The sequence below is a fragment of the Ctenocephalides felis genome, unplaced genomic scaffold (assembly GCF_003426905.1).
Source record: "Ctenocephalides felis isolate EL2017-DRISC unplaced genomic scaffold, ASM342690v1 CF-g0.4_SCAFFOLD_01492, whole genome shotgun sequence".
Classification (NCBI taxonomy): Eukaryota; Metazoa; Arthropoda; class Insecta; order Siphonaptera; family Pulicidae; genus Ctenocephalides; species Ctenocephalides felis.
In genome coordinates, this window is record NW_020537646.1 from 54,367,274 (window position 1) to 54,387,859 (window position 20,586).

The 20,586-nt window shown below is 33.2% G+C and overlaps 2 protein-coding genes across 2 annotated transcripts in view; one reads left to right on the forward strand and one right to left on the reverse strand.

The window, feature by feature from the left end:
• LOC113371401 (somatostatin receptor type 2-like) overlaps positions 1-20,586 on the reverse strand; it is a 128,007-nt gene that overhangs the window by 99,856 nt on the left and 7,565 nt on the right. The gene's annotated exons all lie outside the window — the stretch shown is intronic.
• Positions 7,506-8,073, forward strand: LOC113371402. Its single transcript, XM_026612031.1, has 2 exons — positions 7,506-7,516; positions 7,662-8,073. The coding sequence occupies exons 1-2, from the start codon at positions 7,506-7,508 to the stop codon at positions 8,071-8,073; spliced, it is 423 nt and encodes a 140-aa protein (XP_026467816.1).

Genomic DNA, 20,586 nt, shown 5'->3' on the forward strand with positions numbered 1-20,586 from the left:
GACCCTCAAAAACAAATACAATGCGCTATCTGATCGGACTGATATGGACACGGACATGGAGCTTGAGGAATACAAGAAGGTTAAACGGCGGAAGAAAGCCAAAAACAAGGAGATCGAGAAAATTGATGTCGGACCGCAGCCATCCACTTCAGACGTACAGGCAGCACCATCGAAGAAAATAGATATGAATCAAGAAAAAATTCCGCCTATCATCGTGCGGATTGCTGAAATAGAGCTGAAAATCATTCGCTATATCCGGGATACAACGAAAATCAATTTTAGGTATCAGTTCCTAAAAAATAATTTACACAAATTTTATACCGATTCAATTACTGACCACGAACAATTAAAAAGCATATTGCGAGAATGTAATTACCCCTTCTACACCTACTCCATGAAACAAAATCTGGGGAAAAAAATTACAATTACGGGGCTTCATCCATCTATAACTGAGACAGAAGTCCGCGAAGAACTGCAACTGAAAGGAGCTAAAGTAAAGCAAGTGGTGCAAGTAACACGAAAACAGTCGGACGGTAGTCAACATAAACTACCAATATACATAATTTTAGTCGACAAAGATCAGGATATGGCGGAGCTGAAGCGCATAACCAATATTGGTGGACACATCTTCTCCTGGGAGACCTACAGACCACAGAACAGAGCGTTGCAGTGCCACAAAAGCTTGAACTTCGGCCATACATCGTACACCTGCGACCTAAAGTACAGGTGTATAAAGTACCTTAATGTGCACGCACCAGGTGCGTGCCAGAAACTGCCAACTGAGGCACTGATGTGTGTGAACTGTGGCAACGATCACCCGGCAAACTTCTCAAAGTGCAGTGCACTTCTCAACTACAAGGAAAAAAAGGAAAGTGATGCTCTCAGGAGAAGACAAATATACAGGCCAGCACCAACACCAGTGCCGCTGACGAGGAGCTTTTCGTCAGCTTTAAATAACACCAATGTTGGCCCAAATGCAAAATCAGCGTTTCCTCAACTCCCTGTTCCAAGGTCATCATTTCGAAATCTGATCCAGTCATCACCTTTACCGGTTGAGCCTACATCATCAACATCACCGATCCGGCCTGCACCATCATCATCACAGATCCGGCCTGCACTATCGCAATCACCAACCCGGCCTGCCTGCAGCCAGTCCGATCCAGATTTCAGTACACCAGTGGGACTTTTTGCTGCTATGGGCGAGATCAGGATGCTGTTTGCTGATCCCCAGGTAAAACAAATTTTCAGTGAGATTTATAAATCACTAAACAATAACATGACATATAGCGAAAAATACATTACAATACTTAACTTTTTAACAGCATCTCCATAAACCAAACGCGTGACTTACACATAATGCACTTTAACTCTAACGGACTTAAAAACAACGTGGACGAACTGAGACAGACGATAGCCAAATACGATCTGGACATAGTACTGTATAACGAAACGCACTTAAAACCTACGGACAGACTATATATCAATAATTACAAAGTTTACAGAAACAACAGACAGACGGACGCACGCGGATGGGGCGGCACTGCGATTTTAATCAAGTCTAATATCAGACATGAGCAAGTGCCAAACCTAACAGCGGGTCGTTCTGAAATAACAGCAATCAATGTATACAAGAGAGGTCAAAAAGTAACCATAATATCGATTTACATCCCGGCAAGCGGACTAGAACATACGGACTTACAAAGACTACTGGACTCGAACAGATTTGTACTTATGGCAGGAGACTTTAACGCTCAAAATACATCTTGGAACTGTAACTTTAACAATGCGAACGGAAACAGACTTTACGGATACCTGACCGAACACAACACCACAGACGCACAACCACACTATCCTGACACGCCGACCAGATACGCCACCGTACAGACACACCATCACAGCACGATCGATTTGGCATTGACAAAAAATCTACACGTAACATCCGAACCCAGAACAAGAACACTTTTTAACTCCGACCATAATCCAGTTTTCGTGACCATTTCAGACAGACTAGACGTCGACCAGACTCCCAAACTCAAATTTCTAGATTACTCCAGAGCCAACTGGCCATTTTTCAGAGACATCATCGCAGGCAACACACGACACACAATGCCAATCGATACCAACACTGACATTGAGGAGGCTGTAACACGCCTTACACTGACAATCACATACGCTGTACAACGGACTATACCGACACTAGACTCAAGAACAACACCAGCCAACGACTTGCCAGAACATATTTTATTGAAAATAAAACTTAAAAATCATACAAGGAAACTGTGGCAACGTACCGGTGACAGACTACTCAAGGAACATGTTAACAGACTGACAAAAATTATTTCCAATGAAATACGTGACCACCGAAACAACACTTGTACCAAAAGACTCGAGAACATAAATACTGACCCACACAAAATTTGGCAGACAGCAAAAAGACTGACGCAGAAACCAACATCCATACCTCCACTCAAATTAACTGACAACAATTACGCAACGACACCAGCAGACAAGGCGGAAATATTGGCAAAAAACTTTGAGAACATACATAAACAAAATGCCAATTTGTCAAACGCAGACCTGAAACAAGACGTACACGAGACAATTCAAAACTTCACTGACCTCCACAGGGACAAAGACCTACGAATAGACCCTGCCACAGTTTCCGAAATAGAGACAATAGTTAAAAAATTACCGAACAGGAAAGCACCAGGACCGGACGGACTACAAAACATAATACTTAAACAACTGCCGACAAACGCCTACATTTTACTTACGCGCATAATAAATAGACTAATGACAAAAGGCTGCTTTCCCGCTTCTTGGAAAACCTCCACCATATTTCCAATAGTGAAGCCAAGGAAACAGCCAGACATACCACAGAACTACAGACCGATCAGCCTCCTCAACACAATGAGTAAGGTAGCCGAAAAGGTACTACTCAAAAGACTTAACAAACACATAAGACACAACAAAATCATACCTGACACACAATACGGTTTTAAAGAACGACACTCCACACTACACCCACTGACAAAACTCATAGAAAATACAGTTCTCAATTTTAACTGAAGAAACCATACCGGATTGGTGTTACTCGACTTTGAGAAGGCGTTTGACACCATCTGAATGGACGGACTTATACATAAACTTATCCAACTCAACTTTCCACCATACATTACAAGAACATTACACTCATACCTTTCAGACCGTAACTTTACCGTACAAGTAGACAACGGACTTTTGACGGTTAAACAAGTGACGGCGGGAGTACCGCAGGGCTCGATCCTAGGACTGTCACTGTTTAACGTCTACATTCATGACATACCCACTGACGCCGACACAACGTTACTGACGTTTGCTGACGACACTGCCATATACAAATCATCACGATCACCGACGCTACTGACTATAAAGATACAGATACACATAGACAAGCTGACCGAATATACTGACAAATGGCAGATCAGAATCAATCCGCAAAAGACGGAGGCAATTTTATTTACAAAGAGCCGAAATGCCACGACTAGACTGACTGACTTGGACAAAATTAAAGTATTGGACTGTGAAGTTGAGTGGTCGAAAGATGTCAAATATCTTGGTGTGACCCTGGACCATAGACTCAGCTTTACAAAGCATATTAATACAAAAATAGGACAGGCTTACGGGATGTTAAATCTACTGAGACCTCTCTTAAACCACAACAGCCCGCTAAGCGTGAAAAACAAGCGGACAATTAATGTTTTAAGCGAAATATATATGTTTTTGACTTGACTTGAGTGAAGTGAAGTATATATATATATATATATATATATATATATATATATATATATGTGTATATATATATATATATATATATATATATATATATATGAATGTTCTTGAGGGAATGAGGGCGATACATCAAATAAAGAAAAGCAAAGATTTTTAAAATAACCTTTAATTCCAAACTTTTCGATATTCAATTTAATGTCATCATCAGTGGATCTAAAAACAGTATAAAAATTAATATAACTATTAATTTTAAAATATGTGGATTGGTATAGAAACTATAAATATAAGAGAAAATTTAACAGAAAAAACACTTAACAACAAACAGAATATAAAATATAGAAAAGATAATAGAAACTAGATATTAAATAAATAAAAAAGAAAGAAGAAAAAGGAATATATATATATTTATATATATATATATATATATATATATATATACATATACATATATATACATATATACATACATACATATATATATATATATATATATATATATATATAAATATACATATATACATACATATATATGTACATACATATATACACATCTCGGGGCTGAGGAGAAACTGCTACGTGTGGACTGCTGCGTCTCCAAGTGTGGATTGGAGAAAGCCCTCCCTGTTCTTGGCCTGCTTAGCGGTTAGGAACATAGCGTAGGAGTGAAATAAAATAGCTCCCGTGTACAAAACTCCCCAACATGTAGGTAGGGTTGGTCACTCCACCTGACCATGCAAAGCGGAAGAACGGCAATGAATATGGAGAACAATAAAGTAGAATCGTTTACAGTACAAAGGAGGGATACCTCAGTACCGGCAGCCGAGGGTTTGCGAACGGGCCCAAAGTCGTCGTCATCATGAGACAGTTTGGACAGCGTAGTAAACCCCATGACTTCGCTGTCAAGAAATGTTACTGGGAGTATAAAAAAGAGCGTGGAAAATCAAAGGATGGAGGCACTGAAACGCCTCGAAACTCTTCTAACTGACCTCCACAAGATGATTAAATCGAAATCCAACATTCATATGGAGATTGAGACTAAAACGAGTAGTGTTGCAACTACCATGACGCGCTTTCTCGACCTCGATAATCGATGGTTGGAGAACCTACGGCATCCCACGCCAAAGAAAAACAGCCAAACTGTTGCGGTAATTGAAGAAGCGAGAGACACCGGAGCCGAGGTCGACGATGAATTCGTCGCTGAAGAAGTAAAAAAAAATCTGAGCCCTGGAAAGAGAAAGGACCGGAACTCTCCAGACCCGACGTACGGCCATGTCGTGAAAAAGAAAAACCTAAAATAAAGTCCACCAAAAATTGTGGCAGAATAGAAAGCCAAACAAAACGAGGTGACTGATTGGCATAAGGTTCAATCAAAAAAAGAAAAAAGAAGGCTAGCCAAAGAGCAGCTTGTGAAGCAGCAGCCAAAAGAGCGCCGGCCGGAACCGAAGAGGAAGAAAACGCGAACATTTCTCAAACCAGACGTAGTTCTAATTCGACCAGCAGAGAAGGCAAAGTTTTCCGAGATACTACGTCCACTAAAACAGGACATTCCTGACGAGCAGGTCCGAACGACTGTAGATAATATTAACAAGACCAGGAACGGAAATATGTTGCTTACAATCTCGAGAAAGTGTGTAGATAAAGGCCAAGGACTGCAACAGGCAATCGCGAGCAACCTTAAAGATGACGCCAAAGTGTTTTGCAAAGGGTCACAAAAAATAATCGAAATCAGAGACATTGATGACGATACAACTAAGGCCGACATTCAGACTGCTCTAAAAATGCACTTGGAGAAGCCAGTGAAACACCGGCGGAGTCAATCAAGTTACGTAAAGCCTACAGAGGCACCCAGGTTGCTACAGTAACGTTACCAGCAGCCACGGCGCAGAAATTACTTGAAGGAAACAGCAAAATTGGCTGGGTAAACTGCCGAAAACTGTATAAGAACAACAAATAGGCCAACCAAGTGTTACAAATGTTGGCTTTTCGGGCATCACGGATTTCAGTGCAGAAGTAAAATGATCCGTTCCAACTTTTGCACTAGCGAAATGTGCACTATGCGCTGAACACCGAAGCGCAGAGCATGCTGCCCACCATGCAGGAACCTACAGATGTCCTGTATATAAAGAGGCACTCGAGAAGGCACCAAATAAAAAAGCATGAAATTGCAGCTAAATTTAAATCATTGTGAAGCAGCACATGATCTGCTTATGCAGACAGTACGAGAGCTGAAGCTTGATCTTGTGATCCTAGCAGAGCCATACAAGCATCTAACTGGCAAACTATGGAAAGCAGACACAATCACTAAAGCTGTTATTTGGTCCAGTAACAAGCTCACCTTCCAGGGCACAATTACCAAACGCAGCGTCGGATTTGTATCAGCAACAACAGATGGCATCCACTTCTACAGCTGCTAAGCACCACCTAGCTTCTCATTTGTGGAATTCACTGTCTTTTTGGATCGACTGACCGAGGACGCTAAGCAACATCGTAAGTTGCAATAGCTGGAGACTTCAACTCCTGGGCAGTAGACTGGGGTAGCAAGTAGACAAACGCATGAGGAAAAGCAATACTATAAGCTTTTAGTAAACTAGACGTTGTCCTGCTCAATAGTGGCAATACGCCGACCTACACCAAAGGCGACTCAAGCTCGATTATAGACCTCACTTTTGTCAGCACTAGTCTCGTCAGAGGTAACTGTAACTGGATATGTACGCCGCCAGCGACCACAATGCAATACTTTGGGAAATATCGTCCAAACAGAATCTTGAAAGACCTATCAAGTAAGTTAACTGCGCTGGTTGGAAAACAAAATCTTTTGACCGAGATGCATTGCAAGTAGCTCTTGACGTTAACCCGATCAACAATGGATGCGCGGAAGAAAGGACCAAAACCCTGATAAAAAGAATGACCCAGGCTTGTGATGCCAGTATGCCCCGAAAGGGTGGCATAAATTTAAGACCTGCCGTCTGTTGGTGGAATGATAACATCAGTGTCCTTCGTAAAGAATGCCACAAAAAAGAAGAATAGCACAGCGTGGCTATAAGCAACTTCACAGCGAGGAACTAATCGCAGAGTACAAAAAATCTTGTCGAGAATTGAATAGGGCCATCAAAGAAAGTAAACAAAGATGCTGGAAAGATCTCATCAGTGAGGTGGACAAAGACGTTTGGGGTAGGCCTTACAAGGTGGTCATGACACTGCTAAAAAAGCAACAAGTGCAGTCGCCCACGTGTCCTCATTTTTTTCGGAAAGTTGTAACTGCGCTGTTTCCACAGCAACGCTACTAGTTGGCATCAAGTAAACTGGATGGCATCCCACTAGTCACTGAAGATGAGTTAATGGAGGCATGTAACCGTATAGAAAATAATAAAGCGCCAGGATTAGATGGTATTCCTAACATTGCACTGAAAACCATTATTAAGGCTGCGCCGTCGTTATTTCTAGACGTTTACAACACATGCCTGAAAGAAGGGACTTTTCCCAGAAAGTGGAAGCAACAGCGGCTTGTACTTCTCCAAAAAAAATAAGCCGCCAGAAGAGCCGTCATCTTACCGTCCGCTCTGCATGCTAGATACGGCTGGTAAGATATTGGAACGAATAATTCACCAAAGGATTGAGGCAGTCGTTGACCCACTTTTGACGGACAACCAGTATGGATTCCGGAAAGGACGATCAACCCTGGACGCAATAAAGGTAGTTGTCGATACTGCCAAAAAAGCAATCGAAGGAACAAGATGAAAGGAAGGTACAAAAGAGTGCTGCCTTGTGGCCACACTTGATATCAGGAACGCTTTCAACTGCGCAAATTGGGACTGCATAATGCAAGCTCTTGAATAAAATAATGTACCGGGTTACATATGTAAAATAGTGGCAAGCTATTTTACGTATAGGGTTTTGAAGTACGACACGATAAACAGCCCAAAAGAATATAATATCACCGGAGGTGTTCCACGATTGATGCCTAACATCGGCGGACCAAAGCAGAGCAGGAGACTTACACTTGCATCAGTAGTTGCGTCAGTGCTCACTTATGGAATACCTATTTGGGCAGACGCACTAGGGCTCCAAGAATCATGGAGGAAAATTGGTCCTGTATACCGCTTGAGTGCTTTACGAGTAGTATGCGGATTCCGCACAATATCTGAGGAAGCGGTATGTGTCAATGCCGGGACTCTGCCTCTTAGGGTCTTAGCTGAGGCAAGACAAAATCTTTACCAACGCAAGAGGTCAACGACATTAAGCGCTGATGATCTCAGAACCGAAGAACGTCTTAACACCATAAGACGATGGCAAATACAGTGAAATGCCGCAGAAAAGGGTAGATGGACGCATCGTCTTATACCTAAGATCAACGTTTGGCTGAACCGGAGACATGGCGAGGTCAACTATTACTTGACGCAGATGCTGTCTGGACACGGTTGATTTCGGGCTTATCTTCACCGATTTAAGCACGATGATTCTCATGAATGCCCAGCATGCCAAGGAGTTAATGGAGATGCAGAGCATGTAATCTTTGTGTGTCCGCGCTTAGGTGCACAGCGAAATAAACTAAAAAGAATTTTAAAGCAAAGGATTCAACCAGAAACACTAATTGAATCAATGCTTTCATCAGAAGATGCTTGGAACGCCAGTAGTACGTATGTTACAGAAGTCATCATAACACTACGTTTCATTGAGAGAAAAAGGGCGAATGAAAGATGTATGACATCTTAGCCACAATAAGGAAAATAGTTGCTAGATCCTTCCCCGCGAAGTAATGCCTAACGGCAGTTTCCGTGGGGGTTACATGGCTAGGGAAAGCGGAGGTTTTAGACGGTATTAACATTGTTGAGTCCAACATATCCAGACAATTCTGCGTCTGTTGAATACGTAAACGTATTTCCTTCACTTTACAAAAAAAAACACACGCATGTATATATATATATATATATATATATATATATATATATATATATATATATACATACATACATGCATATATATATATATATATATATATATATATATGCACATACATGCCTACACATTTATATGAATACATACATGTATATGTGCACAGAGGCAAATACATATCCACATATGTACTCAACGTAAACGTGTACACATATACATATATACATATATATATATATATATATATATATATATATATATATATATATACAACATACACATATACATATATACATATACACATATATATATATACACATATACGTGTATATGTGTATGTTGTATATATATGTATATATGTATATGTGTACAATTGCACGCTGAGTACACATATGGATATGAATTTGCCTCTGTGCACATATACACGGATGTATTCATATGAATGTGTAGGCATATATGTGCATTTATATATATATGCGTGTATGTATGTATATATATATACTTGTGTATGTTTATGTATATGTATGTGTATATATGTATGTACATATATGTATGTTATATGTACGTATATATATATATATATATATATATATATATATATATATATGTATATATATATATATATATATATACGTATGTATTTATATATGTATATATACATGTATATGAGTAAGTTCTTCAAGGGCATACATCAAATAAAAGGCAAAGATTTAGAAGTTAATCTTTAATTTTTTCAAACGTTTCGACATAGGATTTTATGTCATCATCAGTGAATCTACAGAATGAACATTGAAAAATTAATATAAACTAGGAAAAAATGACAGAAATTGGAAAAAGAACTATAGATATGAGTAATATAATTATAACAGTAACAATTATAACTAAACAGATAGATAAACAAGAGAAATGAAAAGTAAAAAGAAATATATACAAACATACAAAAGCGCAATATATATACATAAATATACACATAAACAAACATATATATATATATGATATACATGTACAAACACGTACACATATACATATATATATATATATATATATATATATATATATATATACATAGTCTAGACGTGGTATCCCTCTTCACTAACGTTCCCGTACAATTAATTTTAGACGCTATCACAGCTAGATGGGACGAAATTTCATGTCATACAACTATTTCATTACACTGGTATCTTGAGTCAATAAAATTTATAATTTCACCTATTTTGAATACAACGACCGTTTCTATTTCCAAATTTTTGGCACACCTATGGGTTCTTCTATATCTCCAACACTCGCTGAGTTATCTTTACAATATTTAGACAACAAAAGTGTTTAATTCTTGCAAATTAGATCTTCAATTTTATTACAGCTACGTGGATGACATTTTTACTTATGTGCCGGTTAAAAACTTTGAACTTTTACTCCACAATTTCAACTCTTTCAATGAACATCTCTCCTTCACTTTCGAAAAAGAACAAAACAATTCCATCAGCTTTCTTGACGTCAAAATTATAAAAACCTTAAATAACCGTATCATCACAAGTTGGTACCAAAAACCTACTTAGTCGGGCAGATATTTAAATTTTCATCCCTATCACCACTCTAGCATGAAAATAAGTACTATAATTAATTTAGTTGACCACGCCATACTTCTCTCGAACAAACAATTTTGGTCTGCTAATTTATCGTTAATCCATACAACACTTATTAATAACTCTTATCCTTCTAATCTCATAAACTCTGTCACAAACAATAGACTCGAATTTCTCAATAATAACATTAATATCTCTTCTTCTTCAACCAAAATCTCCAAAGACAATAACATTATTGGCAATGTTTGTCTCCCGTTTATTAAAGAACTTTCCCATTTGGAAAAAACTGTTTCACAAGGTCGACTTAAGATTAATTTGCAACATAGACTTAACCCTCAGCTCTCTTTTTTCCAACCTCAAATCACCCACTAGTTTAGAACGCACATCAAATATTGTCTATAAATTAAAATGCAATGATTGTGATTCCATTTACATAGGTGAAACTAGACAGAATTTAATAAAACGACTAAAACAACATGATAATAACTCAAAAAAATCCTCGACAAAATCAAATCATAATAACAGAACATATAAAAAATTTTAAACATTCTTTTAACATTTACAACGCTAGTATACTTTATCACGAACAGAACATTATTCAGAAAAGGTTTGCTGAATCCTGTCTAATCGGCATCAATAAACGGTGTGATGCCTCCTTACTCTGTGAAAATTATCAGGTGATACTTAATAATATTTCCAAATTTGTTTCCTCTTAACTAGCGTAATTCCGAACCTGTAAACCTACACTTACGCGGTCCGATCCCGAACCTTGATTCTTAGCCTCTTCAACCATACTTCGAAACACTGATTGTAAAAAAACTCGCCAACTATTCCTCAAACGGTCTCTTCAAATATATTTTAAACATATGTGTTATTACTGCCTCGGAAACGCTTGTACAAACAACTTTCTCCGTGCTAAATATATTATATATTTCACAAATATTTTGCTATACTATGTTCAACAAAAACAAAAAACAAGTTAGTGTATATATGATAGTGCAAAATTATGTGCCATGCGCTAGCTACTGATGTAAGACCATATTTATGTAAGTTAGCTTTGTTGTTTATATATGTGTATGTGTCTGTATTGTATATATATATATATATATATATATATATATATATATATATATATATATATATATATACATATATATATATATATATATATATATATATGTATATATATGTTTGTGTACACATGTGTGCATGTCCGTATGTATATATTTATATATACGTATTATGTGTATATATTAGAGATGGGTAACTCACTCCGGAGTTATCACTCCGATACAACTCCTCCCTCGGAGTGAATCCGAGTGGAGTCGTTTCACAGGATTTGTCATATCCGACATTCCTAAAATAGTATTAAATCTGTTAACTCGTGCAGACATTTACTGTTTTTGGCGTTTTTGCTTCGGAAAGGATGCGGTCGCTTTATCGTCACACAGGCAGTTTTATGACCTTTTAGGTATAAAACTCAAAAATAATACCATTGTGTATTTTCCAGAAAATACAAAAAGTTACTTCACAGATACAGAACAATGAAATTGTGTTCAAGTGTGAATAGCTCAAATGTATAATTTATTGAATAGTAAGGGATCATATTTCTAACTACGACAATCTTTGGCAGTGAATGACGGCAATCCAAAAAATATACGAAACAAAATATATTTAATCTGGTTTTTCCATAGCCTGAAATAACACTTTAGAGTGCAAAATTTATTAGTGATATCAATAGTATTTAAGCAGCAAAAATATTTAGTATTAAAATATTTTTTTATACAATTATATAATTGTTTAAAAGTGATAATATGGTAATCGAACTACCTGATATAATATTAATTCTTGAATGGAAATAGTAGAAGAAAAATTTAGAAAGCAGAAGTATTATATTTGCTTTTATTACAATGTTTACTACATATTTTTTATATAAAATTAATCCAAAATATCAATTTTCTCATCAGAAGGAAATAATTAAATAGATTTTGATTCTCAAATTTTGCGTTTTTATTTTGGTAACACTGCTAAAATTACGAGTCACTGAGTCGGTCATCTGGTCGACCGAAAAATTTGACAATCCGTCATTTATTTGTGAATTTTTTAGAACAATTATTTTATTGATATTTATATATTAGATGCCTAGTGGACTTTTTATAGCAAAAAATTACCAGCTAATTGTTAGTAGGATTCCGTTTTCGACATCAGTTCTATCTTAGCCTTCCCGACGATAGCAATAGTTTTAACAATATTTTGCAAGTTACCAAGCAATCGAACAATAAACTTTTGTGTTAAGGTGTATATTCTGTGTATAACAAAATCAGTGATTGCAATTGATTAGAAAAATGGCAATGAGACGTGAAACCAGTACTATCTGGAATCATTTTCCTTAAAAGATAATAAAGCAAAATGTAATTATTGTGCGGATTTTTTAAGCATTTAATCTTCTAATACTGGAAATTTAATAAGGCATTTAAAAGAAAACACCCCGCTATATCGATTTATCCGGCAATGCGTCGGATAATAGTTTTGCGTTAAAAACTTCAGAAGCTGGTATATGAGATTCAAGTCCATCTAATACAATGAAAAATAATTCTAATGTTATCATTAATTATTTGCAAAATACTTATCCTTCACCCATGCGCCAAATTGCTGAAATAGATGCACAATTGAATGAATTGAATTCAAGATGATTGCAAAAGAATATCATTCAATGCAAATCATTGAAGGGATTAAATTTAGAATTTTGAAATGCTTAAAATCGTGGCTTTTTATAATAATATCAACAAATATGTTTGAATTGTTTATAAAAGAATTTCAAATAATTAATGGGATTTGACAAATCCTTAGATACATAAACAATGCACTATAGAACACATTTGTGTCGCGTATTTCGGTTTCAAAATTGTCGGAGTCGTGGAGTTGTTAAGCGGATAAAACTCCACCATGAAGCGGAGTTAAATCCGAGTCGATCCGGCTTCGGATATCTCGAAGCCCATCTCTAGTATATATGTACGTGTTTGTACATGTATATCATAAATATACATGTACAAAGGTGATTAAAATGAATGAATAGCACAGTTTGTTTATGTGTATATTTATGTATATATATTACGCTTTTGTATGTTTGTATATATTTCTTTTTACTTTTCATTTCTCTTGTTTATCTATCTGTTTAGTTATAATTGTTATCGTTATAATTATATTACTCATATCTATAGTTCTTTTTCCAATTTCTGTCATTTTTTCCTAGTTTATATTAATTTTTCAATGTTCATTCTGTAGATCCACTGATGATGACATAAAATCCTTTGTCGAAACGTTTGGAAAAATTAAAGATTAACTTCTAAATCTTTGCCTTTTATTTGATGTATGCCCTTGAAGAACTTACTCATATTTCTCAACATCAAAACTAACTTCTTTAACATACATGTATATATATATATATATATATATATATATATGTGTGTGTATATATGTATGTATATGTATATGTGTATGTATATATATGTATATATTTATATATATATATATATATATATATACTAGATGACCCGACAGACGTTGTCCTGTACCCAACTCTGCATTTTTTCAATATCCTGTACTAATATTCACCGTTCAGTTAAAATTAATAATCATTGTTTTTCGAATTACTATTTACATCAATAAATTAGTGAATGTGGAACTGCTTCAAATAAAATGATGATTCTCAATTCCCACAGTTAACACTTTAATTATCCCTTTAACAAATATTAAAATATGTTCAATAAAATTATATAATAAAAATTAAATACTGCAATTTATACTACAAATTTATTTGCAATAGCTCAATTCATTTTAATGTCAAGGGTTATACAATTTTTTAGTCATACCTGTAGGTGTGGATGTAAAAATGAATGATTTTTTGTTTATTCACGACTAAAACATTGACTTTCCAAATGTATCACACAAAAAATCATCGCCTGTCTTTGTGATTTATAGCATAATTTACACGTGTTGGAAATTGAAGTTTTTTAAAGGGTATAACAAATTCAGAAAGAATTAATAAATAGCATTCCCGGTAAAGGTACAAAATCACATTGGTTTTTTCTACCCAAAATAATGGCTTCAATAATGTTGCCTATAACTTTATATATTTGTACCATATTTTAACTGGCTTTTAGTAATTTTTATATCTAAATTACATTTTTCTCACTAATAAATTTATATACATTATTACTTAAGTTTATATTTGAAGTGAATTAATTTGTCAAATCCTGTTCACATGTGCTCTATTCAACCTACGATCAACAAAATTGCAGTAAATGGAGAGGATAAAACCGTGTGTCGGAAATAGGCTAATCTCAATCTTAAATTCAGAAGTGAAAACAATTTGCACTCCGTCACCACCCACCGGATTATTTGAATTATAACTCTTTTAATTCTGATTTTATCAATACTTGCAATACACTATTTTGAAGGTAATTAAATGAGCTACAACTTTCTCTATCGTAAATTTTACCGTAACTTCTCTTATTTCGAAATGGCAAAGGATTGAAGGATTCGAAAGACATTCTGGTTGTACACTATCAATATTTGTGTAACAGAAAAATAATTAAAAGCAATAATTGGTCAGTAAAAGACCTTGATTTTTCATTTATATACCTTTATACGTATCTTTTATTTTTTTAAATAGATTTTTTTTTCATAAAATCATGAGCTTTTTGGAAATCTTTTGCACTAAAGTTTTGGTATTTTCTAGAATCCGTCAAGATCTCTTAAGCCAAGTTGATTCCAGAGGGAACACGATTATTTTTAATTTTAATTTAATTTAAAAATATTGTATGCGTCTTGTATCTGCATGATAGCTCACTCATCTTATACGCAGAAGTACTAATTTTAAAGCTTATTTTGAGTACTATAAAACCCCATTTTCATATCTAGCTTAATATTGTTCATAGAACAATTTATAGAACACCGATTTATTAGGATTTTGATTGATATAATTTTGTTCATTACATGATTTTCGTTTAAATGTATATTTTTAGAAATAATTTCCAAAAACGATGAAAAACGCAAAAAACAACAAATTTTCAGTAGCCAGTAACTTAAAAAGTAATTTCTTTTTTGAAAAACATTATTAAACATGTTTCTATTCTAATTAGTTCTTTTATCGATATCCGACGTTAGTTTGAAAGAGATACAATTGAACCACTGAAAAGAGATGTCATCCCCCCGGGAAGTGGCAAATGATTCTAAATTATTTTTACTTCTAAACTTGAGAGTAAGATGAACCTAATTCCAAAATTTCATGCAAATTGGAGCACATTAAAAATATTCAGACCCAAAATGCTCCATTGTCTTGAGTAAATATTTCGTATTCAATGCCAAACATATGAATTTTTGACACAATGAAATTTCTAAATAATTGTTTGAATAAATAAATTATTTTTGTATCGTGGTTTAGTAAAGTAAGGCAAAACACGACTGCATTTAAAAGTTAAAAAATAATAATTAGTCAAAGTCTTTTGTTTTTAATGTCAAACTATGCCTTAAATATTTTCAAGGGCAAACAATGATAAGCGGTTTTTTGTAATTTTTTCCATTTATTTCTAAAATCTAACTATATTACTATGAATCAAAACATTCTAAAAAAATTCCCGAACAAACTTCAGGAAGATTCATGAAAATCCGAATTATAGTTTAGGAGGATTAATGAAACTTACATTGTTACAGAAGAATTTTATATATAAGATATATATGATGAAAGTTTTGTCGACGTTGATACATATTTGTAAAAAATTTTTCAGCCCAACCGTCGAATTAAAAAAAGGTTAAATAACAAAATTATTTATTCCATTATACGTTTCGACACTTGATGTGTGTCATCATTCAGTAATCTAAAAAGACATTTAACATAAATACACAAGTGATGATAAATATAAATATATAAAAGGAGGAAATTATACATACCAAACCAGTGTCTTTAACAGTGTTAAATCAATTTTTACATCATAATTAATGTTTCCTGTTTTTCCTGGTTTGGTATGTATAATTTCCTCTTTTTATATATAACATTTATATTTATCATCACTTGTATATTTATGTTAAATGTTTTTTTAGATTACTGAATGATGACACACATCAAGTGTCGAAACGTATAATGAAATAAATAATTTTGTTATTTAACCTTTTTTTAATTCGACGGTTGGGCTGAAAAAATTTTACAAATATGTATCAACGTCGACAAAACTTTCATCATATACATGGGAAAAAAACCTATCTTTATCTTTAGTTCGTTCTGTTTTAAATAATAATTCTTATCCTTCATATTTAGTAAATACCCATGTAGAAATTAATATCGGTACAATATATTACCAATATTGGTTTTCTGTGGCCGTGATTACCTATATTGCACAAATATAGGCGAACGTCGGTTCTGTGATGATGTCAACTAATCGATCAGGCCAACGTCAGCCGATATTGAGGCAATAATCTCTATAAATGGCCTTGTCCAATATTGGTCTCAAACTAAAATAGAAATATTGATGCAATATTTTTTATCATCGGCTAATAAATATTGTCCTCGAATAGAAGAATAAATATTGATGCAATATTTTTTTATCATCGACTGGAAAATATTGTCCTCAAACTAAAATAGAAATATTGATGCAATATTTTTTTATCATGGCCTGATAAATACTGTCCTCAAACTAAAATATAAATATTGATGCAATATTTTTTATCATCGGCTGATAAATATTGTCCTCAAACTAAAATATAAATATTGATGCAATATTTTTTATCATCGGCTGATAAATATTGTTCTCAAACTAAAATATAAATATTGATGCAATATTTTTTATCATCGGCTAATAAATATTGTTCTCAAACTAAAATATAAATATTGATGCAACATTTTTATCATAGGCTAAAAAATATTGTTCTCAAAACGAAATATAAATATTTTGATCATCGGCTGATAAATATTGTCTACAAACTGAAAGAAAAATATTGATGCAACATTTTTTATCATCGGCATATAAATATTGTCCACAAATTGAAATAAAAATATTGATGCAACATTTTTTATTATCGGGTACAAAATATTGTCGACAAATTGAAAAATAAATATTTATGCAGCATTTTTTATCATAAGCTAATAAATATTGTCCTTAAATTAAAAAATGAATATTGATGCAACATTTTTTATAATTGACTATTAAATATTGTTCTCATATTAATAATAAATTTATATTTAAAATAAAAAAAAAATATCTTGTCTGGGATCGAACCTGAGACTACGACGCTAAGAGTCGGCAACGCTAGCGTTTAGTTAACGAGTCATACAGAATGCAAAACAATATACGCTCGATATATATACACTTCAAATATTTAACCATGTGATTATTTAGGCATACAAGCTAAAAGGTAAAAGATACGTAAAAAGTTTATTCAGACGAAAGATGCGGAATAAAATTATGAATAAAATGATATATAATTCAATATGTGTGTTCATATAATTATTTTCAGATTTTTCAATTTTTCTTGAATTTTAGCACTGCAACTCGCCCATAGGCCAAACCGTTTGAAATACGGAATTGTGATATATGAAAGAAAAATTAAAAATTTTGAGACGATTCTAACAATGTATAATACTTTATATGGTTTATTTATGACAATATGAATTTGGAATTTTTTCTTAAATTACAGGAGTAGCTTATTTTCCAAACTGTTTACAATACGAAGTTTAGTTGTATGAAAGAAAAACTAAGTATTGTAAGACGAATTTAATAATTAATAATAATATAAATTGTGGTTTCTTTACGAATCTATTAAATATCTTGCATTTAATAAAGCTATGAGTTTTCTACTTTTTGGCGCGGACGAATCATTCTAGAATGTACGAAGTTTGAAGCGCATTAATACTACAAAATGGTTCTTTAATGCGGCTTGAGCGTCACTTGACGAAATGTATTTTATTTTCGATTGTAAATAGTCAAATTATGTTTTAATAAAAAAAATAGTGATAATGTGTGTATGTGTGTAGGTTGTGTTATGAGTTATAAGTTGTAAATAAAATATAACAGTGAGAAGTGTTGTGTCGTGTCTCATGTTATTATATGTCTGAAGCTGGAATTTTCGAGAATATTTTCAAAAAGATTTGCATGTCTTCAATAACCTTTTTACACTAAGATTTTCTAATTTGATCAGGAGTTTAACAGCATTGAGAAATCTGCCGTATATATTATGTGAAATATTTTATAGACATCAAACATAACATAACCTAATTTCTGGCAAGGAGAATTTTACGCGCATTCTACTACAAGGTAAATGCATATAATACTTCTCAATATTCTATTCATTTCAGTCTATTCATTTAAACTTATACTTACTTATTTTCAGAAAATAATAATATAGTAGAGAGAAAAAATTTCTATACTTTCATATTTATAAAAGGTAAGCTTCAAGCTATAATATAATTATTTGCTTCTGCATTTAAAACTTATTCTTATTTATTTTCAGATAATATTGTTGTAAGCGCAGAAAATAGAGAAACTGGTTTGCTTAGTAGTAAAATGTTATCGAAAAGGTTTTCATCAAAAGTTTGTAACTAAATAAGTTATAGAAAGGGAAAATATAAATTTTGACAAAATAGTCATAATGTTTGATAATAATAAATACATTGTGGAATGTCAATAAATCTGTACATTTGCATAGCAAGATTCTAGACTATGATATCAACTCATTATTTTTTAAGGTAAAAGTAGAGTCAATTATATTTTACAATCTCATTTTAACGCTTTCATAAATTATTCATATTGATAATATATAATGATATATAATAAATATATTAACAAGGAATACAAGGTTTTAGATGACAATACAAACTTGGACAAAAATATTTTGGGGTTATGATTTAAAAAGTTTCCCAGTCACTGTTCTAGACGATAAGATAAAAGTTATCATTTCTAAAGGGAAGAGTTAAGTCAATCTTATTTTACAATCTCATTTCAATGCTTTCATAAATATTTCATAATGAATAATATTTATATTAACAATGAATACAATATGTTCAGATGATGTACAGTGTTTTATCGAGTGACGATGTTATAAATAGTTAAATTAATTTACTTTTGTTACTGTTATTCGATTATAATTTACTTGATATATATCAAATGTAATGTAGGTTTCCCAATGACTGTTCTAGATGATGAAATAAATATTTCATAGTGGATAATAAATATATTAACAACGAATAAAATATGTTCAGAGGCTGTACAATATTTTATCGAGTGACGATGTTATAAATAGGAAAGTTAATTTGCCTTTGTTATTGTTATAAAAAAAAAAAACTTGATATGTATTAATAAATATCCATTAAAAATAATCAATATTCATGACACTTTTGTATTTTATGAATAATCATATTTTTAATACAGTTATATATTTGTATCATTGTTTATATTTAATAAATGAATTTCCACAATAACATTTTTAATAAATTTACATTAATGTTCATTTCAGGTGTTTTATTGTTAAATAATTGACATTGATTTATGCGTTATATTATTTCAACTTCAAATCTTCAAATATTTGTGTAATATTTCAACATCAGTTATAAGTTTCAGAATAATTCAATAATTAATAATTCTAAATGTTCACCAGCTCTCTGTCTAATGGTATATTACCTACCGACATTCAACAATTTGTAGGCAACATAGGTTCCAAATGGCCAAATATAGACTAATATAGACCAATGTTGGTTTACCAATATGGTTGGTTTACTCAATATAAAAAATGTTCAATTTTTATGACCAGCCGATATTGGTTTCAAATTTGACCAATGTAGATTGTATATTGCTTGTAGATTCAGACCATATTAATTTCTACATGGGTAACGTCATTAAAAATAGATTAGAGTTTTTACAAAACAATTTAAACAGTTCTTCCTATTTTAACAATTCTTTTTCAAAATCTAATTCTTCTTCTTTAGATAAATATAAAAGTGTTATTTGTTTACCCTTTTTAAGCAGTTTTTCTTATTTTTTAAAAAAGTTATTTGCCGCTGAAGGTTTTCTTTTGGTTTTCAGTTTTGATAGCACTTTCCGTTGTCTTTTTTCTCCTCTTAAATCAAAAACTCCCACTGATAGGGTTACTGATTCTGTTTACAGGTTGGACTGCAATGATTGCAATAGTTGTTACATTGGTGAAACTTCCCAATATATATACAAGAGGGTTAATCAACATACTTATAATTCCAGAAACTCAAATCAATTCAAAACGATGTTTCTGAACATATGATAAACCTGAACCACACTTTTAACATGTCAAATCCCTCAATCCTTTACATTGAAAA